This window comes from Mytilus edulis, chromosome 10 (assembly GCF_963676685.1).
Source record: "Mytilus edulis chromosome 10, xbMytEdul2.2, whole genome shotgun sequence".
Taxonomy (NCBI): Eukaryota; Metazoa; Mollusca; class Bivalvia; order Mytilida; family Mytilidae; genus Mytilus; species Mytilus edulis.
The window spans coordinates 64481642-64504947 of NC_092353.1; the positions used below are offsets into that span (position 1 = coordinate 64481642).

At 31.6% G+C, this 23306-nt stretch overlaps 1 protein-coding gene across 5 annotated transcripts in view; it reads left to right on the forward strand.

The window, feature by feature from the left end:
* LOC139492243 (carnitine O-palmitoyltransferase 1, liver isoform-like) overlaps positions 1-23306 on the forward strand; it is a 56209-nt gene that overhangs the window by 22266 nt on the left and 10637 nt on the right. For 3 of the 5 annotated variants that reach the window (XM_071280433.1, XM_071280435.1, XM_071280434.1), the window contains 10 exons: positions 286-423; positions 1691-1768; positions 3051-3158; positions 4819-4903; positions 6085-6199; positions 12374-12530; positions 13166-13213; positions 14312-14419; positions 15425-15450; positions 19893-19955. In XM_071280433.1, the coding sequence (XP_071136534.1) occupies positions 286-423; positions 1691-1768; positions 3051-3158; positions 4819-4903; positions 6085-6199; positions 12374-12530; positions 13166-13213; positions 14312-14419; positions 15425-15450; positions 19893-19955 (926 nt within the window). Of the gene's footprint in view, positions 1-285; positions 424-1690; positions 1769-3050; positions 3159-4818; positions 4904-6084; positions 6200-12373; positions 12531-13165; positions 13214-14311; positions 14420-15424; positions 15451-18810; positions 18874-19892; positions 19956-23306 lie in introns of all 5 variants that reach the window. The other 2 variants (XM_071280431.1, XM_071280432.1) reach the window with 1 other exon arrangement.

The window sequence follows — 23306 nt, forward strand, 5'->3', positions numbered from 1 at the left end:
TTTATACTACAATGCTTTATTGCTACTACAGTGTAATAAAAATATTCTTACCATTTCCAATACTTTAAAGGTCATCCCATGATCCTTACCAAGTCTTTGATTGGTCTGTTTCAAAGGGATGGATGGTGGGATGTGTTATTACAATCTATTTACCATTTGACCTCATACTGTTATTGTATATATACCCCCGTATAAACTATTTATGTTATCTCCATTTAGTTTAAATAGTTACCAAAGTGATGCTCTAGTATATGTTGTAATGTTTTTTTTATTTAACTCTTTAAGTATTTAAGATCAGTAAAACCACTGATGGAGGATGAAAAATATCAAAGAATGGAAAAACTCAGCAAGGAATTTCAAGAAGGAGCAGGAAAGAAGTTTAACAGATATTTAGTACTCAAATCATGGTGGGCTACTAATTATGTAAGTGCATAGAAAAATACTGATGACTATAGTTGTGGACAATACATAACTTGCTTGGTCGCAATTACAAAATGATTAATTTCCCCACAACCTGAATAAATCAGTCGTTATAATTCCCTGATCTACAATTACTTCATTAATGCCTGAATGCATAGACAATGAAAAATCTCCAATCAGTCATTCGGAATTAGCTTGGGATTTACTTATCTAGATAAAATTAAGCAGATTGCAGAATGGTCATCTCTTAAACATGGCACCAATCAAAATCAAGGATTCGTTAAGTGTTTATATTGTGTTAGGTATTCAGGCCCTAAACAAGTAGGAGAGATTGGATCATGAATTAAGTGGATGGACTGAATTATTCTGGTTATTGCCCCCTCATCAAAGTTGGCCAGGGATAGAGAAGTACCAGTTGAGTGTCTTTATCTGTCCTTCCAGTCTTGTAAGTGCTATTATGGCTTTATTTACATATTGAAAAAAAATCATATTAATATTGGTTGTGTCTAGAGGAACGCTAATTTCGTTGATAAATTTATATGAAAGAACATGACCATGTGATGTTGCTGATGTGATACATGTTCATGATGTCATTGCCTAATATTTCAGAGTATCAAGTCCTGTCCATTGATCTAAAAAATATTAAGTTGTAAGATCAAAGGAAAAATGTTAAAATAGCAGATAATAAGACTGATAATGACTTAAAATGAGAATCATGGAATCCATGAACCAAATGTTTAATTTGTTTCTTTTACATTTTCTTCTACCAACTCTGGTTTCTGATGTCATTTAAATGGTTTATGGGCAAACTCATTCTAATGTCATTTACTGCCTGCTTGACATTTTATGTTCATTATGAAACCCTTTAATATTTATCAGATTTATCTAATCCATTTTATGATAATAATTTTAATTAAGATATTCATCCCTTTGCTTAACTTTTGCAACTTATATTAATCCCTTTCCACTTTGCTTAACATGTTATTTTCCAATACTAATTTAGTATACTTTATGGAAATTTCTTATATTATCAATTCACTTCATTGGACTTGAGACCGCCACGAAAAAGCCTAAATGTGGTGCTTAAAAGTGGTGTAAGACACCAAAAATCAATCAATCATTGCACTCACATAGTATTTGTCAATTTTCACTTACATTTTATATGCCCTGCCAACCCATAGTAGCTTGTGGTAATATAAACAATGGGTGATAATGCCTTAAATTAACACCTGCTGAGCCCAAAGTTTCTAATCATATTCTTATTTTCTAGGTATCAGATTGGTGGGAAGACTATGTCTACCTTAGTGGAAGATCACCTATAATGGTAAACAGCAACTTTTATGCAATTGTAAGTGTGACTGTGTGTAAAGTCTAAGTTATGCTATCCCTGAAATTTCAGATTTATAAACATCTCATACAGAAAGAAAGTGCCCTGAATGGATTTCTAATTTTCCAATTCAATATTTAAGACAGAATTAATGTTATGAAGGCAAGTTTATTGCAAAAATTAAAAAAAATATTATTCTGGTATGCATGTTCATAACTACAAAAATATTGATGATTAAACATATATTATTACATTGGTTGCTATATATTACATTGATTTCCCAGTTAAATAAAAACCGATAATTTCACATGTGAAATAAACGTGGTTATTTCACTCTCCGACGTCATACAACAATAGGCGTTGTCAAGACGTCGATAACGTCGGATCAAAACAAATTGTCAATGCGTAGGAAAAAGATATAGTTCCTTACATTTTCTACATTAATTTCATAAAAAAAAGCCATTTGCCAATGTAATAAAAAGAATAACTAATCGCCGTATTTGAATATCAAAAATAAGACAACTTGTGACAGAATGCCGCTATGGATTAAACTCGTGCTGCGCACTTGTTTAATCCATGCGTCGTTCGGTCACACGTTCTTATTTTTGATATTCAAATACGGCGATTAGTTATACTATAAAGAATATTTTTCAACTTCCAACACATTTTTTGGACAAATTAGAACTATTATTTTAATTCTATCATGGGCGTCTCAAAACAGAAAGTAGCAAGATTAGCTATTAAATCTATACACACTGAAATGAAATAAACAACAATCTCATAGTTTTCCTGTCAATATGCAACAGCATTGTGTATTGCACAAAAGCAAAAAAAAGAGGGTTACATTTTTTTTTTGGGGGGGGGGGGGGGAATTAATTCGCAACAGCATAGTGTATTCCACAAAAGCAAAAAAAGTGAATACAATTCAAATCATATAACCCATTCTAAGTTCTTTGACTACAGTTATTCTGTGTCAGAAACCTATTAATATTATGTGTCAAATACTTAATTACAATCCAAATTCAGACCTGTATCAAGCGTGAATATTGTGTACATTTTTGCCCCAACTGTTCAGGGTTGGACCTCTGCGGTCGTATCCAGCTGCACTCAGGGAAGCATTTTATTTTAAATTTTTCTAACTGGTTACCTGTTGACCAGAGCTTTATTTACTACACAACTTCATCAAGGATACTATGAACACATTAATGAATCCTCTCTTTTGATAGACTTTCCAATTGTAGATACATCATATAACTTCAGTTTCTGTGGAAATATGTTTTTTTATGCCATTTTTGATTTGCAGGATGCAGTATTGCTCCATCCCTCCAAGGTGCAGGTAGCCAGAGCTTCTAATATTATCCATGCCATGCTTCAGTACAGGAGAGATTTAGACAAAGAATCTCTTATGCCTGTAAGTAATTGTAATAATAATAATAATAATAATAATAATCTTTATTTCAAGAGGGTATGCTCAATTAGTACAAACACTATTCTCCCTTGAGGCCCTCACACTCCACTCACAATGCAATTCACACAATTTCTTTATAAAAAAGATGAACATGAGTAAACATAAATCAAAATTGATACATAGTCATTTAAATAATTCCTGGATTTTCAAGTAAAAACTTAAAGCAGTTTGTTTTAAAAGTATTTATGTTTGACATATGTCTTAGTGCTTCTGGTAGTTTATTCCATAAAGTTGGGCCAGAATATGAAAAAGATCTTCTATATGTGTTTGTTCTTGCCTTTGGTATATTAAGTAATTAGGTAGTATTTGATCTAAGTTGCATTCCATTTTTATTTGTAACATAGGAGAGTTTGTTAGACAAATATTCTGGGACAGATCCATATAAACATCTATGAACATATAAGGCCTTGTGGTAAATTACACGATCAGTAAATCGAAGCCATGATAACTTTTTAAACATTGTATTTGATGGGGTATCATAAGGAAGTTCAAGAATAATTCTAGCTGCTCGTTTTTGAAGTTTATCTAATCTATTTGTATTTTGGTCACTGGTGTTTCCCCAAATTGTACAACAGTAATCCAAAATAGGGAGAATATAACCATTAAAGTATAACTTTCGTGTTTCTAGGGGGAGGGATTTCTTTAACCTAGACAAAAGATTTAGTCTGGTACTGATTTTTGTGCACAAATTGTACCTTAGTTAGAGCTTAAAGAGGAAACAAATTCAAAACATAAGTTCAATATTTTTTGATACACTTGAATGCATGGCTAAGTTTAACTATAAAATATGTGTACATGAACTTTCTTGTATAAAAAATCCTTATAAAATGAGTATCAAAATCTTTATAAATATACTGCTATTGAATTATTGACTTCCTGTACACTTAGCTAAAAGACCACTTGTTAGAACTTCGGCCAGCGTAAGTGCCTGAGGGCAACTGTGATGAAAGAATGTACACTTTACACTTTTACACTGACAGCAACAATCACATCCCAGACGCAGGGTTTAACAGAACCCTTTACAAATTTTAACAAATAATCGTATTGTATCCATAATTTTGTCAAAAATGCCAGGTGAGAAATATATACTTCTTGAAGCCTTTAGTTTATATCAAAACAAGAAAAATATTCGACTGAAATACTACATTTATCCATGTTGACTAAAAAATTAAATTCAGATTACTTTAGACTCATTATTATTTGTTGGATATCAATTTTCTTGGATTTCTTGGATACAATTGAATTAAAAAATCAAAAGTTTAATGAACAACATATTTTTAATAAGCATTATATGTATAGAGATTGGCCAAACTACGAAATCAGATATCCTCGAAAATTCAAAATTTCAACAATCCATGAAAATTGAAACCCTTAATACCAAAAAAATCCACAGAAGTAGAAAATAAAATAAAATACACACAAGACTTTTTGAAAATCATTTAGTATACAACTGATTTTTTAATAAAATGAATTCAGTCATACATTGTTGGAATCTTAAACAAAAAGATACTTCCACCACAGGATGAGTAAAAATGTAAGTATGTGGACCCAGTTCTAATTAGCATAAAGCACTAATATTTTACAAATGAACTTTTAAATTTAGTTGATGCTCAACAAAACAGTGCCATTATGTTCAGCTCAGTATGAAAGACAGTTTCAGACAACAAGAATCCCTGGTATTGAAAAAGGTATCATGTTTTATCAAGAAAGACAATGGAATCAATCTTGAATTTAAAAAAAAAGTATAAAGTAGAAAATATTGTAATTTTGTGTTACTAATTACTTACAATAAAGCTGTTACATCATGCAGCATGTTACATCAACAGTGAAACTTGAAATTCGATGCAGTAAAGTTATAAAGGTATTCCTACCATGAAAATAATGAAATGTAGCATGATTGACAATGAGCCAGGATTTCAGACCACAGCTAAATCACCAGGATATAGATATAAAAGTCAAATTTGACATGAAAGGGCAGACCTCTGAAATATATTATAAGGATAGTCACATGATATGATATGATCTTCAGCAGAATTAGAGCAGAATCATAGTTCCATTTCGTTATAAATACAGAAATGGTAAAATTATCTGGTTTCAATAAGGAGAAAAAGGCCTCAACTTTATATGGGTGCCATTCCTCTTTTTCAAAACTTGAATGATTACAGAGAATTGGTTAAACAAGTTATAATTATGAAGGTATAAAGTGTATTCAAAGAACTTATTGTGTGAAAAAAAAGGATTTTTTACCTGGAGTAGCCTCATCACAAATGCATATATATATAGCTATTCAGGGTATGCTTAAATACAGAAAAACAAATTTTACCTTGCACTCCTAAAATTTAACCACATTTGTGAAATTGTCCCTAGCTTCAAAACAAGCCATCATTTATATCCAAGTTTATGATATTGGCAGAGGAATTGAGGAAAAGGCTTCCATTATCACCCACCACAAATGAATTGCACATCTTTAACCATATTAGAAATTAAGTGATTTTTCAAAGTTTTCATTTAACATATTGCAAAATAAAAAAACTGTCAATACAATATAAAACAGTACTGATAGATTTATTTGCCTCCTTGGTATCTTCTCTCGATTTTATGTGTCAACATACTGTGGATTCATTATTATTCGTTGGATACCAATTTTCATGGTTTTCCTGGATACAGGTGAACCACGAATTCAAATGTTCAACGAATAACATATTTTCAATAGGCTTTGTATAAAGAGATTTGCAAAACCATAAAATCAAATATCAACAAATATGAAAGTTTTCAGCAATCCACGAAAATTGATACCCAGAAAAATAAATGAATCCACAGTAGCTTAAGTTGCATTCATTTTTCAGAATCCATGTTGTTTTCATTTTAGATACCATTGTGCATTATAAGGACAGTCAACACATAGCTGTCTATCACAAGGGAAGATACTTTAAAGTATATATCCATTTCAGAGGTAGACTTCTTAAACCATGTGAAATTGAACAGTAAGTAATTACAGTTACAGAAACCATTCTTCATTGATGTGCAGAATAATGTATTTAATGTTTAATTCATTCCAATTAATCATGCCTCTACTTTCTGGGGAACAGAGGAAAAATATTGTTTGAAAATCCAGAGAAAACCCCATTACCATATTTTGGTTTGTAGATGTTGTATGTGGATAATTGGAAGATAAATTAGACACAATATTTCAAGCCCTCACGCATGGGTTTATGAAACATCAATATCTTTTGGTTTTTCAGTTTAAAGAAAGATGGAAGGGGGGTCTTAATTCAAAATTAATAGAATGTAGTTTTTATCATGCTTTTAAACATTATTTTAAACATAATATCCACTGAAAATAGAAAAGGATAGTGAGAGTGGGGCATCCGTGTCCTATGGGCACAATCTTGTTGGTTAATGTGTTCACATTGGAACAATACTTATAAGACTATTGGGATTCATCTATAAGCATCTCCTCAGTCTTTCAGCTGAAGGAATAGGACAGAAAATTGTCAATATTTGATTCGTTGATGGCCAACTGTGGGGCATCATCCCGCCTATGCTCCTTTACCAATTTTATCAGGTTGGATCACAAATGACATGCATGAGTGAATTGCACAAGGATTCATTCCCTTTCATTTTCAAAAATTAAAGAAATCATTTGCACAGAAAAGGCCCTTGATAGCTTGCTTTTCTGTGTGACCCGAGGCTCTGTGTTGAAGTAGTACTTTGACCTATAATTATTAACTTTTTATACGACCGCAAATTTTGAAAAAATTTTCGTCGTATATTGCTATCACGTTGGCGTCGGCGTCGTCGTCGTCGTCGTCGTCGTCGTCGTCGTCGTCGTCGTCGTCCTGCGTCCGAATACTTTTAGTTTTCGCACTCTAACTGTAGTAAAAGTGAATAGAAATCTATGAAATTTTAACACAAGGTTTATGACCATAAAAGGAAGGTTGGTATTGATTTTGGGAGTTTTGGTCACAACATTTTAGGAATTAGGGGCCAAAAAGGGCCCAAATAAGCATTTTCTTGGTTTTCGCACCATAACTTTAGTTTAAGTTAATAGAAATCTATGAAATTTTGACACAAGGTTTATGACCACAAAAGAAAGATTGGGATTGATTTTGGGAGTTTTGGTTTCAATAGTTTAGGAATAAGGGGCCAATAAAGGGCCCAAATAAGCATTTTTCTTGGTATTTGCACAATAACCTTAGGTTAAGTAAATAGAAATCTATGAAATTTAAACACAATGTTTATGACCACAAAAGGAAGGTTGGTATTGATTTTGGGAGTTTAGGACCCAACAGTTTAGGAATTAGGGGCCAAAAAGGGAGCCAAATAAGCATTTTTCTTGGTTTTCGCACCATAACGTTAGTATAAGTAAATACAAATCTATGAAATTTAAACACAAGGCTTATGACCATAAAAGGAAGGTTGGTATTGATTTTGGGAGTTTTGGTCCCAACAGTTTAGGAAAAAGGGGCCCAAAGGGTCCAAAATTAAACTTTGTTTGATTTCATCAAAATTGAATAATTGGGGTTCTTTGATATGCCGAATCTAACTGTATATGTAGATTCTCAACTTTTGGTCCCGATTTCAAATTGGTCTACATTAAGGTCCAAAGGGTCGGTCCAAAATTAAACTTAGTTTGATTTTGACAAAAAATGAATCGGTTGGGTTCTTTGATATGTTGAATCTAAAAATGTACTTAGATTCTTGATTATTGAAGTTTTTTGGTCCAGTTTTCAAATTGGTCTACATTAAGGTCCAAAGGGTCCAAAATTAAACTTTGTTTGATTTCATCAAAAATTGAATCCTTGGGGTTCTTTGATATGCCAAATCTAACTGTGTATGTAGATTCTTCATTTTTGGTCCTGTTTTCAAATTTCAAATTCTACATTAAAGTCCAAAGGGTCCAAAATTAAACTTAGTTTGATTTTAACAAAAATTGAATTCTTGGGCCTCTTTGATATGCTGAATCTAAACATGTACTTAGATTTTTGATTATGGGCCCAGTTTTCAAGTTGGTCCAAATCAGGATCTAAAATTATTATATTAAGTATTGTGCAATAGCAAGTCTTTTCAATTGCACAGTATTGTGCAATGGCAAGAAATATCTAATTGCACAATATTGTGAAATAGCAATTTTTTTTTTAATTAGAGTTATCTTTCTTTGTCCAGAATAGTAAGCAAGAAATATCCTATTGCACATTGTGCAATAGCAAGAATTTTTTTTAATTGGAGTTATCTTTCTTTGTCCAGAATCAACTTAAATCTTTGTTATATACAATATACAATGTATATACACTTTTTACTACCAACTGATAAATTTAAATAATCTTTACCATTCAGTGATAACAAGCAGTTTTTTTACATCTTAATATTTTATGATGTATTTAAATGAGTAGTTATTGTTGCAAACTCCATTAGAAATTTGAATTGATATCAGTTTTGAAAAAGGGAAACAGGGATGTGAAAAAAAAGGGGGGGGGTTAAATTTTTCTCATTTCAGATTTCATAAATAAAAAGAAAATTTCTTCAAACATTTTTTTGAGAGGATTAATATTCAACAGCATAGTGAATTGCTCAAAGGCAAAAAAACCCTTTTAAGTTCATTAGACCACATTCATTCTGTGTCAGAAACCTATGCTGTGTCAACTATTTAATTTTAGATTTAAAAAGTTTGAAGAAGAAATCTTTAATTGATTTGTAAAATCTTGGCATTTGTTTTGTGTAAAAAAAACCCATGTAATGTCAAAAATTTGATCACAATCCAAATTCAGAGCTGTATCATGCTTGAATGTTTTGTCCATACTTGCCCCAACTGTTCAGGGTTCGACCTCTGCGGTCGTATAAAGCTGCGCCCTGCGGAGCACCTGGTTATAAATTGTGGCTGGGATTGAAATTTGTCTCATTGGCACTCACACCACATCTTCTTACTTATAATGACTTCATTTTCATTCTTCATTGGTCAATTTAGAATTTCCATGGTTTGTTTTGTTTGTTTTTTACTTTATTGGTCATATATATTCAGTGTATGGAATGATTGTTTTAAAGGTGTACATGTATTTCCAGATTAGATTATCTGATCTTTACTCATTTCTTAGATCATTAACGTTAATGTGATACTTGTAGTAAAACTTTATATTAGGACTATCAACATAAAATCAATGGTCAGTATAGTAGGGAAAACATTTTAGCATGTGCACTCTTTTTATACGACTGCAAAAATTTTAATTTTTTGGTCGTATATTGCTATCACGTTGGCGTCGTCGTCTGCGTCGTCGTCGTCGTCGTCGTCCGAATACTTTTAGTTTTCGCACTCTAACTTTAGTAAAAGGGAATAGAAATCAATGAAATTTTAACACAAGGTTTATGACCACAAAAGGAAGGTTGGGATTGATTTGGGGAGTTTTGGTCCCAACATTTTAGGAATTAGGGGCCAAAAAGGGCCCAAATAAGCATTTTCTTGGTTTTCGCACTATAACTTTAGTTTAAGTGAATAGAAATCTATGAAATTTTGACACAAGGTTTATGACCACAAAAGGAAGGTTGGGATTGATTTTGGGAATTTTGGTTCCAACAGTTTAGGAATTAAGGGCCAAAAAAGGGCCCAAATAAGCATTATTCTTGGTTTTCGCACAATAACTTTAGTATAAGTGAATAGAAATCAATGAAATTTTAAGACAAGGTTTATGACCACAAAAGGAAGGTTGGGATTGATTTTTGGAGTTGAGGTCACAACAGTTTAGGAATTAGGGGCCAAAAAGGGGCCCAAATAAGCATTAGTTTTGGTTTTTGCACCATAACTTTAGTATAAGTAAATAGAAATCTATGAAATTTAAACACAAGGTTTATGACCATAAAAGGAAGGTTGGGTTTGATTTTGGGAGTTTTGGTCCTAACAGTTTAGGAATAAGGGGCCCAAAGGGTCCAAAATTGAACTTTGTGTGATTTCATCAAAAATTGAATAATAGGGGTTCTTTGATATGCTGAATTTAAAAATGTACTTAGATTTTTAATTATTGGCCTAGTTTTCAAGTTAGTCCAAATGGGGGTCCAAAATTAAACTTTGTTTGTTTTCATCAAAAATTGAATAAATGGGTTCTTTGGTATGCCAAATCTAACTGTGTATGTAGATTCTTAATTTTTGGTCCAGTTTTCAAATTGGTCTACATTAAGGTCCAAATGGTCCAAAATCAAACTTAATCAAACTAAGTTTGATTTTAACAAAAATTAAATTCTTGGGCTTATTTGATATGCTTTATCTAAATATGTACTTTGATTTTTGATTATGGGCCCAGTTTTCAAGTTGGTCCAAATCAGGATTCCCTATCAAGTATTGTGCAATAGCAAGAAATTTTCAATTGCACAGTATTGCACAATAGCAAGAAATATCTAATTGCACAATATTGTGCAATAGCAATTAATTTTCAATTGGAGTTAACTCTCTTTGTATAGAATAGTAGTTGATAATATATGTTGGAAATTTGCCAGACATGACTATGATGTCATTTTCTATTTTTATTTGCCAATAACTTTATGTAAATAACTTCATTGGAAATTTGCCAATATAAAATGTTGCTGATGAAGCTTTTTTTCCTTATCTTATCTAAAATGTTTTTAGATAATGTATGTTGGACATTTGCCAGACATGACTATGATGTCATTTTCTATTTTTATTTGCCAATAACTTTATGTAAATAACTTCATTGGAAATTTGCCAATATAAAATGTTGCTGATGAAGTTTTTTTTATTGTTTTATACAATAAACAATGTATATTCACTTTTACTACCAACCAATCTTTACCATTCAGTGATAACAAGCACTTTATTTTACATTTTAATATTTTATGATGTATTTAAAAGAGTAGTAATTGTTGCAAACTCCATTAGAAATTTGAATTGATATCAGTTTTGGAAAAAGGGAAGCGGGGATGTGAAAAAAAGGGGGGAGGTTTAAATTTTTCTCATTTCAGATTTCATAAATAAAAAGAAAATTTCTTCAAACATTTTTTTGAGAGGATTAATATTCAACAGCATAGTGAATTGCTCAAAGGCAAAAAAAAACTTTTAAGTTCATTAGACCACATTCATTCTGTGTCAGAAACCTATGCTGTGTCAACTATTTAATTTTAGATTTAAAATGTTTGAAGAAGAAATCTTTAATTGATTTGTAAAATCTTGACATTTGTTTTGTGTAAAAAAAAAACATGTAATGTCAAAAATTTGATCACAATCCAAATTCAGAGCTGTATCACGCTTGAATGTTTTGTCCATACTTGCCCCAACTGTTCAGGGTTCGACCTCTGCGGTCGTATAAAGCTGCGCCCTGCGGAGCACCTGGTTTATATAGATATAAGAAGATGAAGTATGAGTGCCAATGAGACAACTCTCCATCCAAGTCACGATTTATAAAAGTAAACCATTATAGGTCAAAGTACAGTCTTCAACACAGAGCCTTGGCTCACACCAAACAGCAGGTCCGAGACCACAATTGTCGTCCCTTGATTTTCGTTGTTCACGAATATAGTCCCTAGTGTTGACAGTGGGTTACTTGCCATTAATTTTTATACCCCTTCCAAATTTATTTCTCCATGTTTAATGCCTCAAATTCCAAGTAGGGGGGTGAAATTACACTGTAAAAAAATTTGGGTCCAGAATTTTTAAGGAAAGTAGTGATTTGGTTCAGCTGAAAAAGGTTGAAAATTAGCACTTCGGAAGCTGTCAAAAGATTTCAAGACGCCCTAAACATAAAATTGTCCATATTTTGAGTTAGAGCCGATGAAGTTTTCTATAATTTTGATATAATTTGTCCCTAAAGTAGTACAACACACTGTAAAAGTTTCTTTGAGAAAGTGCAGGTGGGATTTTTTTTATTTTCATTTATGTTCTAAAAGAAATGCACTACGAAATAATTGTGTTCTCGGACCAGCAAGCTATAAAGGGCCTAAAAAAATTACTATTGTAAAACCAGTCAAACGTGAAAATGAACGGTCTCATATATATAAAATACGAGAAACACTTATGATCCGTATCAACGACAACTACAGAACATCAGATTCCTGACTTAGGAAAGGTGAAAATGATTGCAGCAATTTAAACATTTTAAAAGTACTAACATTATTACAGAACAAACAGAAAAAACTGAAAACAAATAATTTTTCTTCAGCTCACTGCAAAAGATACTAGATGATGATGTTGAACCTGCAGTTGGAGAAAAACATTTGGCAGCATTAACAGCTGGTGACAGAGTACCATGGGCTAAAGCTAGGCAAGAATATTTCTCAAAAGGCAAAAATAAAGCTTCTTTAGATGCCATTGAAAAGGTATAATTGAACAAATGATGCAATAATGATCAGAGAAATAAGTGTAGTTTTGAGGGAGTGTTTATCACATTGTGGGGTTGTATTTATACTGTTGTACTAGATTTAATGTATGAATCTTTGTACTAATTTCTGTGTATAAATTATCCTGATTAAGTTTGCTAGGCAGTCAAAACTTTTCAACAGACTCTTTGATGTGATTAGTGTAATTTTATAAAGGTATTTTAAGTTTTGCGATAGTTTGCATTATTTGACAACCCAGCATAAGATATCAACTTCAGGAGACAGTGTTAGTTCACTTTTATGATTTGCTTCAATTATTTTTTAAGCAACTCTAAACAACTAAGTTTGCTTCATTACTTGATAAAAAAAAATAATGTAACAGAAGCTTGTTAATGATCAAAAGCTAGTATCTAGAGGAATATAAGCCCTAAATAGATATCACTTAAAATATAACTTTGAAAGTAAAAATGTTCCATCTTTAAGTAAAATAACAAAAGTTTAAAATTTATATCACATTAAGGATCTTGAACTAAAACAAAACACATGTGTCAGTATGAAACAGCAAGACTGAACCAATAGCTGAATACATTTTATAGTTTATACATCGTTATGCATCATGTTTTTGTTTATTTTAGGCTGCTTTTGTAGTAGCTTTAGATGATGAACCTCAAGATTTTGATGAGGTAAGTAATTTTAATTGTGGTGCATAAAATTGAGAGTGGAAATGGGGAATGTGTCAAAGAGACAACAACCGCCGAAAGAGAAAAAATCCCAACCAAAGGCCACAAATAAGTCTTCCAAAAAACGAGAAAACCCTGAACCTGAAGGCCTTCTTCAGCTGGCCCCTTAACAAAAATATGTATGATATGTTTAAATCTTATTATGGCACCCTCAATTGAGTTTGGATGACATATTGTTATACTATGTTTATCTTCTTTTTTTTTTAATGCCCCCACTGAAACCTTTTTTACCCTTGTCCTTGTCCCACAGAAAGTACATCCTAAAGTTGGTTTCTATTCTCTAACTTTAGTTTGTTTCAATAAAATGTCTTGTATGGCTTCAGGTTAAACTTTTTTGTCGAGGTAGTTTTTTATGAAGTTAAAGTCTAATCAACTTGAAACTTGTACACATGTTCCTTACCTTTTTATTTTTAATGACAAATTGGAGTTTTGTCACAATATACGGTCCGCTGAACATAGAAAATGAAATTGCTCGATGGGCATACATTTACTATGGACGTATTATGTTGTTTTTTTTATTATAAATTACCGATGTGACATTGAGGTGTTATGGAACTTTATATTTTAAAAAAGTGATGTGGGTATCATGTGCTTATGGCGCAGCTCTTTATTTCTGATGTGTGTATTTGTTGGATTATTATATGCTTTCTTTGTTAAATTTTAATGTATTTTATGAGAGATTAATTTTGTAAATAACTGTGTAACCCTCTTCAAAGAATAAAGAATTTATTATTATTATTATTATTATTATTATTATAAATGAAGAATGATTATTATTCTAATAATTAATGCTAGAATGATTACTGTAAATTCAGAAATTATTGCGAAAATTGCGACAGAGTTGTAAACGCAATAATTTAAACTCATTTTATAATATTTTACATGAATTAACAAGGATTTTTCCCAAAATCGTAAAAATTGAAATCGCATTTAAGTCTAAAATGACAAAATCGCAATAATAAATGCACGCAATATTTTCTGAATTTACAGTATTATTCCTAATGATAGGTTTATGATATTTGTTTCTAAATATTTTCCCAGCATGACCCTTCTAAGCTGGACAAGTTTGCACGATCAATGTTACATGGGAAAGGATATGACAGATGGTTTGATAAGTCATTTACGTTAGTGGTGGCATCAAACGGAAGGGTAAGTTGTGTAAAGATGGAAAAAATAATATCCGTCACAAAAAATCTTTATTAATTATGGCCTTTACTCTTAAACAATATCATATTTAAGCCAGTGAGTTTAAATAATTTGCACTGTGCTTTATATGCAACTATGTATGTTGAAGTTTTAAGACAAATAAAATAAAGGTAAATAGAGTTATGCCCCTTGGAAACATTTATTAAATGGATTATTGAATTGGTAGTGCTCTCAATTGTACAAAAAAAATAGTAGAATCTGTCAATAAATTAATTTTTATACATTATGCATGCTTGCAAATTTCTGCCTTTTTGATATAAACATGTTAAAAAGTTTTGTCATAAAATGTGCATTCGTGTTATGTTGAAAGTACACAGGCAAATGATTATTATTCATATAAAAGGACCTTTAACAAGTATAACATGATTCCCCAAAACATACATTTGAAAGCCAGAAGAAAAATCAGTATGGTTAGTCTGATTTCATTCATTTTTCACAATCAGCTTGAAAACTTGCAGTTTTTTTTCAAAAATAAATGTAGTAAGATCTAGTTATAAGGAATTCACTCTCTTAGACTTATTACAAAAACTGTACAAAATTTAATGCATATTAAACAGCAAAACCTTTGCTATTTGTTCATCTATGTTGAGATCTCTAGTATGAATTTTACAGTTTGAAATTAAAAAGATTCCAGCTTTCTAGTTCTAAAATTTGACTGTTATTGTGTGAAAAAAGTTCTGGAACTTTGGACCAAAGAAATCAACATATGTTATACTGCATAGCTCTGTGACCTGTTGACTTGAATGCCTAATGTCTGTCAGGTCAAGTAGTATCACCCAAGCTGTGCAGTATTACAAACATAATCAGACTTGATTGGTCAAGAACTATTTCTTTGAAATGATATTTGTTACAATTAGTAGAGAACAGGTGGTATGCCCTTTGTGTAGTTTTGTCTAAAAAGCTTTTAACTAGCTCATATTCTAGTATTTTGCACCATTGTATTTTCAGATTGGTTTCAATGCTGAACATTCATGGTAAGTCAACATTATTAGATATGAATGCACACCTACAGGTGTGGGAATTCTCGCTACATTGAAGACCCATTGGTGGCCTTCAGCTGTTGTCTGCTCTATGGTCGGGTTGTTGTCGCTTTGACACTTGACATTCATCATTTCCTTTTTCAATTTGATTTAAAGTTTAAGTTTTGAAATTGTTCAAATTTTATTGTTGATTTTCATATTCTACTCTGGTTAATTATGCTGCCTACTTCTATTGATATTTCTAGTAAGCTTTAAAAAATCTAAGCCCTGTTTGATAGCAAAAAGGTGTAGATTTTTCCTATTTGGAAAGTGAATATATATGACAATTCCTTAAGAATTTGTGAGTCAATCCTCTGGTTTCTGCTCATTCTGACAAAAGCCATGGTTGGTTGACAGATAAATTAGGTTTGTTGATTGAAATGTACAAACCAGTGTAATTTAATCCATTACCATTAATGACATTATGATACTTATGTTATTTGTTTGCCAGATCAATGTAATCCATCATCATGTGGGTAGTCATTTAGGTTGGTAGAGATGTACAAATTTATTTAATTCATAAACCCTAGTAATGATAAATTAAATAAATATGTCAAAAATATATATAATGGGTAGACATTTATCCCTGTCATTATTGTCCTGATGGAATCAGCAAACATGGCCAAATAGAGGTCAAATTCAATTTTTGGCTTGTTTCTCAAAAAATAGAGCTGTTGGGGCAAAACTGAAGGGTCATTTGATGTGAAGTAAAAAAAACTTCCATTTTTAACCTTTTAACAGAAACTATGATTGATAGATAGAAATTCTAATCTATAAAGAATAGATGTTAAGTACATTAAGATCTACAAATAGGTTAGCATGCTCAATATTGAAATTACCTCTCTATAGGTAGTTTCACCACTAAATGATTTTTTTTTACCCATTTTCTGAATTTTTATTTTGTATTGTATAGAGCAATAGTATGTTATAATTTGTTCAACAAAATAATAACACATGGTGGGAACCGTAAATTTGCCTCCTTAGAGTTATTGCCCTTGAAAGATAATTTCTACTTAGTTTAATGCTTTTTTTTGTACAAAAACCATGATGGATAGAGAGTAGGAGTTACTTTGATGAATATTACCAAAAAAAGATATTATAGAAATATTTTATAAAGTAGGTCAGCATGGCCAAATAGTCTTACTTTCTTTATTTATTAAAGGTTTATTGCCTTTAATTATCTTTTTTTTAAATTTAGACTTAGGGTGGTATGGGCGTCTTTCGCAATCTTGGATTGTACATCCATCCCAGAAATTGGTTTCCTTTCTTTGAATTAAGTTTGCCTCAACCAAATGTTATGAAACTTATACACAATGCTTATTACCACAAAACACAGATCAATTTTTAAATCTTGGTGGCGTCACGTTCATTCTTGAGTTATGCCCCTTTACAAATGGAAAAATTGCTGTTCTAAAAATATATGATTGTCATTTTTATATTTCCCATCACTTGGCGTCCGAATTTTGATTGGTTAACGCACGTCGTTACAAAACCCATAGCCCCTGGGTGTTGTTAACCCATATCCCTGGACGTTGCTACCCATTACATCGGGGAACTTCACGCGCGTTTTCCTTAGTTCAATGGTTGTCCCTTGTGAAATATCGAATTCTATAGATTATCCATGATGTCTGTATATTGAGATATCTAATCCACTAACGATGTTAACCTATTATGCCGATCATTTGCACTCATTTAAGTAAATGTGTCACTTATCTCCCACATTGTCAATGAATGGGACTACTGACCTAGCTATGCAAATGACCCATGTTAACGCCACACCGTATATGACGTAACTCTCACAACATTGAGTGCCTAATTTGACCGATACCAGTTTATTTGTTTCTCGATTAAAAACATCTTTTACCTGACTACCTGTAGGATTCTACCTAATGTAGTACCCTACACAGTTAAAAATATGTCAAACTCACAAATTTCAATAAAACTTTTTAAAATAATGAAGAAAAACGTTGCTTTCACGTTACACTTTGTGGTCGAATTTCTCTAAAAATTGCCAGATTTGGACAAAGACTGGGGATAAATTCGTTATCTACATTCATATCCGTAGATATGGATATTTCAACACCCTTCAGTACCCTGTACACCATTCGGCTTCGCCTCAGGGTGTACTTGTATACTTCAGGGTGTTAAAATATTCATATCTATGGATATGAACGTAGATAACTTATAATATATATACTACCTTTTGGCAAAGTAGGAACACATTCTATCATTTTTATGCCCCACCTATGATAGTAGAGGGGCATTATGTTTTCTGGTCTGTGCGTCCGTTCGTTCGTCCGTCTGTCCCGCTTCAGGTTAAAGTTTTTGGTCGAGGTAGTTTTTGATGAAGTTGAAGTCCAATCGACTTCAAACTTGGTACACATGTTCCCTATGATATGATCTTTCTAATTTTAATGCCAAATTAGAGATTTTACCCCAATTTAACGGTCCACTGAACATAGAAAATGATAGTGCGAGTGGGGCATTCGTGTACTGAGGACACATTCTTGTTAATTTATACTCCCATACCACCTTAGCAGTAAAAATGATCATCGATACAAGATCTGCAAAGAATAGGTACCAATAAGCAAACATAACTAATTGCAATAAATGTAAAAATAAATATCAAAGTATCATATTTTTACTTGGTGAGCAATTCAGGTCAGATTTACTCAAACTATATCAATGAATTTGCATGAGTAGTTGAAAATGTAGTATTTTGTTTGTGCACGAGGGTCTATAAAGGGGTACTCTGAGGGTCCAGAAAAATATTGTGGCTGAGAATAGATCTATATGGATCTTTTTTTTATTTTCATGTTTAACATTGACTTTTGTTGAATGGTTGTCTTTTTCTTATAAAACATCTTCTTATGAGAAGTAAAATAACAAACAAACAAAAAATTAAATTCCAAGAAAATTTTCAAGAATCCTTTATCAAATGGCAAAAACTCAAACACATCAAACAAATGGAAAACAACTGTCATATTCCTGACTAGGTACAGACATCTCCTCATGTAAAAAATGGTGGATTATACTTTATTTTGTAGCCAATTCAACCTCTCACATAGAATGCCGTTATAATGTTATGGACAATGTGAGCAAAACAAAAAAAAGAAAGTTTAAATTTATTGAAAAATATTGTAAACAAAGATATACTTGTGTTGTTAGATTTTTTTTCTAAAAAAGTCAGTAAGATTTTAACAACAGCTGTTTTGTTCAATGGTTTGAGATATTTATAATACCTTAGCGATTAATAGTTTTGGGTAATTTGAATGAATGGAGAATGACCGTTGAAGTATAATTTACTACAAACAGGGCTGATGCACCAATTATGGCCCATCTCTGGGAGTTTTCCTTGAGTGAAGAATTCCAAATGGGGTATGACTTTTGCCATTTTATTTATTTTTTGCAACATATGTTTTAGGCTACTGTTTTGATTGAACAGTTATATTATGATATTCTTTGTGTTTTTCAATAATTATAATCACATTTCATTGAAAAGATTTCAGATGAAGATGTCTAATCTAGATAGTAGAATAGAAACTATTTGTTGCTTTCAGAAGGGTAGCCTTTAGCAAATGCTGCTAGTTGTATAATAATCTTTTTTATTTGTCTAACATTAACATGCATATCAAATATGCCTGCAATTAAGACCTGAAGCTCTAGATTTATCAAATTTAATTTCTAAAACTTTACTTTTGATGTCTATTTTCTCAACTTAAACATGATTTCCTGTTCTCATTTCTAAATGTCATCTATCAACATAATCATCTGCATCATTATGCTATATAGCAGTAGTGATTTCTTTTTGATTCAATAGACCATAGAATTCTGCAAGACTTTAAACATATATGTTCAGAAAAAGTATCTCCAAAAACAGTATTAAATTAATACAAGTAAGCTGTTATAACTTGGAACAGCATGTCAACTACTAAAACAAACAAGATATTGAAATCATTAATTGGGGAACATATTTAAAATTTGGTTCCCAGAGCTTCAAAAAATGTGGTTATGGAAGTTTGCAAAATGTGATGAATTGTGGACTTCAGAAAAGAAAGTAAATCACAAAGTATTGCTACATTTCATTCAGTCCAGATTTACAGATTGTTATATTTTTAATACTAAAGGTGCTAGATAGTAACAATTCAACATACTTTGTAACGAAGCAAAGGGAGCATGGCTTTTACTTGCAGGTGTGTTTTGGTGCTTCTAACAGCATGTGTTGTGTTTTAATTTTTTTGTACTTAGTACCCAGCATTGATATAGTCTAGTTGTAGTTAATTTGAAGATGTATACAGTTGTAGAAAGATTTTTTTCAATGTCTGGGTGTTTAGTACAAAAACTGTGGGATTTTACTTTTCTTGCAAATAAATGTCCCATACCTATTATGTAAACAGGGCGGATGCACCTATCATGGGCCACATGTGGGAAGTATGTACAGCTGATGACAGAGACTATGGGTAAATACTCTTATACAGAATGCAGCTCATACCAGGCACTTTTGGATGGTGATATGTGATAGTTGATATAATTGAGTGAATTATTTTCTGTCCAGTAAATTGACATCATTTTGTGTCTGTCATCTTTTAAGAAGCATTAGCTGCCAAATCCATGTCCCCTGAAGTGACTCAAACTTTCAGATAAGATTTATATTATACTTTATCGCTATTTTATGCATTTTTCCTTTGATCTTTTTTTGTGATAATTTTCATATCATGCTTCTCGCTTGAGATGGAAAAATTATCGCTAGAAACCAAGGAGGCCACGTGGAGTTGCTAACGAAATTGACATGAAATTGACAACGTCGTCATAAGTAAAATAGCGATAAACAGATTATCATTGGTCATCTTAACTCGATTGCTTTTCTCACTTTCGCTGTCCCAGCTCAAGCGAGATAATCAATCTCGTTGAGATGATCAACGATAATCTATAATTATCCCATAAACCACAATTTCCAATTCATGCCCAATTTCATACAACAATTTTATCCATTATAATATCCTATTTTGCAATTATATTAAAAAAAATCTGAATTCTTTTATTCTTTTAACTATAGATATTATTTTATTTTGCATTTAATTTCCTTTACATCTTTTGAGACTGCCATATAACTCGATATAAACATAAAAATAGATAGCAATACATGCCATTTTAAAATATGTCAATCATTGTTTTCACCTGTTTTAGAACAAGTGTGAATCAATTCAATTCAGTCAACCAAATGGTTTACCCTTGTTCTACTTCCAATGTTGACATTCTTTTCCTTTAACTTTTAGTTTACGTATAAACCATTTCAAGCTAGGGATAAAATTGAAAGTCACATAGATAAAGATTAATGAGGTCTTACCATCTAATTATTTACTTGCAAGTGAATAATTAATCAGCAATGTTTCTTTGACAAAATTGAACTAAACTGGCCTTTAAAATTGATTTATTATTTCTTTGTCATTAATGATTGAACAGGTTAAAGTTTTTAATGAAGATAGTTTTTGATGAAGTTGATGTCCAATGAACTTGAAACTTAGTACACATGTTCCCTATGATATGATCTTTCCAATTTTAATGCCAAATTAGAGATTTTCCCCTATTTTTACGGTCCACTGAACATAGAAAATGATAGTGCGGATAGGGCATCCGTTTACTATGGACACATTTTTGTTTTTCTAAGAAAGTATTAAGGATAGATAGATAGAGTAATCAGCCAAAATGGTCACTGATACAAGATCTACAAAAATATGAATTGACAAAAACCATTGGATGATTGTGTATATGAGTTAATGTTTTTATGCCCCACCTACGATAGTAGAGGGGCATTATGTTTTCTGGTCTGTGCGTCCATTCGTTCGTCCGTCTGTCCCGCTTCAGGTTAAAGTTTTTGGTCGAGGTAGTTTTTGATGAAGTTGAAGTCCAATCGACTTCAAACTTGGTACACATGTTCCCTATGATATGATCTTTCTAATTTTAATGCCAAATTAGAGATTTACCCCAATTTCACGGTCCACTGAACATAGAAAATGATAGTGCGAGTGGGGCATTCGTGTACTGAGGACACATTCTTGTTAAGTGATGACTTATGATTGATTTACTAGTTCTTGCCTGTAATCTCAAAAACTACTGTGGATTCATTTATTTACTTGTATTGAGGAAAAGTTTTATAATTATGTATAATTATTGTCTCATTTTGCAATTGTCTGCATATAGTTCTACAGAAATTTTGTACTTGAAATTCAGGTTTCACCCTTTACCCAAGAAATCCTTGAAAATTGGTATCCCATGAATAATAATGATAATAACTCGAAAGAAACTAAACAACAAAACTTGGCAGTATTACACAAAAACACAATGTTACTAAGTTTATAAAAAAAACCTGAGCTATTGCCCTTCCATGGTGACTTTTGACATATGAGAGATTTAGGATTTCATTAAAGTCAGTATGCTTATCTTTAGAAATTAGAATCAATTGAAAAGGTGTGTGGCACAGGTCTAGGTATTAAACTTTTTCAGGCTAATGAACTTCTGCATTTTAATGATTTTTGATCTTCAAACAATCAGCTGATAGTCAAACTCTAACTGATCTATTTAACAATAGCGTTTTAAAAAAAATTGTAGGATATTGGTGAGATATTTTTGTAATTCACAATTACTGTTTATAAATGTGTATTGCACAACATTGCACCCTCATTGTATTCAAAAGTATTGTATAGGAATATTACTTAATCACTGTGTATCATCGGTACAGCGGATATAGGTACAATGTACTATCCAAGCAGGCATGATGGAATTTTACCTGACAAGGTAAGAAAATCTTTGTTGTGTTTACATAATATCAATGTGTACTTCAATTGAAACATAATTGTTGTTTCAAGAAATGATTTGGTAGTAGGTTGATGCTTAGAGACGTCTCATTATTTGCACAAAACAAGAACACTTGCTGAAAACATGTGCAAATACTTGTCAAAGAAGTTGGCGCTCGTCTCATCCGTAAGATTCTATATTTATTGCCATGTATTAGCTTTCATTCAGATAAAACATGTAAATGGCTTGACAACTGTATCCAAATTGAAAGTTGGTGTTGACATTCACAACTATTTACGAATGTAAAAGTTTATTATTCTTATTAGAGTATAATAAATTGGAAAAAATCAATGGGAAAATTATTTGGGAGCAGGAATTTCAGATGTTGAGAAATGTACATTGAATGTAAATAAAACAAAACAAAGATTTTCTTAGGTAAAATTTGATAAAACCCCACTAGGTTAGTACCTATATCTGCTGTTCCGATGATACAAGGTGTTAATAATATAAGTTCAAATCATGTGTACCCATTTCTGATTCCATTGTATTCAAGTCAGCTATAATGAGGATGTAGATGTAGATGTATAAATTCATCAATGTGTACGTAAAGTTTTAAATTTTTAATCACCATTAGAAAAAAAAATTAATGAAATTATCCTTTTTCAAGTGGTTCATAAACAATTTATTTCTTATCATACTAGGACACAAAAAAACTTTAAAAAATCAGCTATAAATTAAACCATTTTTTTTTTCTCTCTTTTTATAAAACAAACATTATATGAGTTTGTTAATGAGAACATATTTATGGTTGTTTACTATTAAAAGTTACATAAAATATCAACTGGAAAGTTAACTTATTCCAACAAAAATATTTGACTAGACCATGTCTGCATCTATCCACCATATATATACCAATTCAAAATTCATTTTATCAGAATTATTATTATCAATCACAGACAAATCTTTATCTATTCCCAATCTTTTTGTATAAAAGGGAAACATGGAAGTCGAAATGA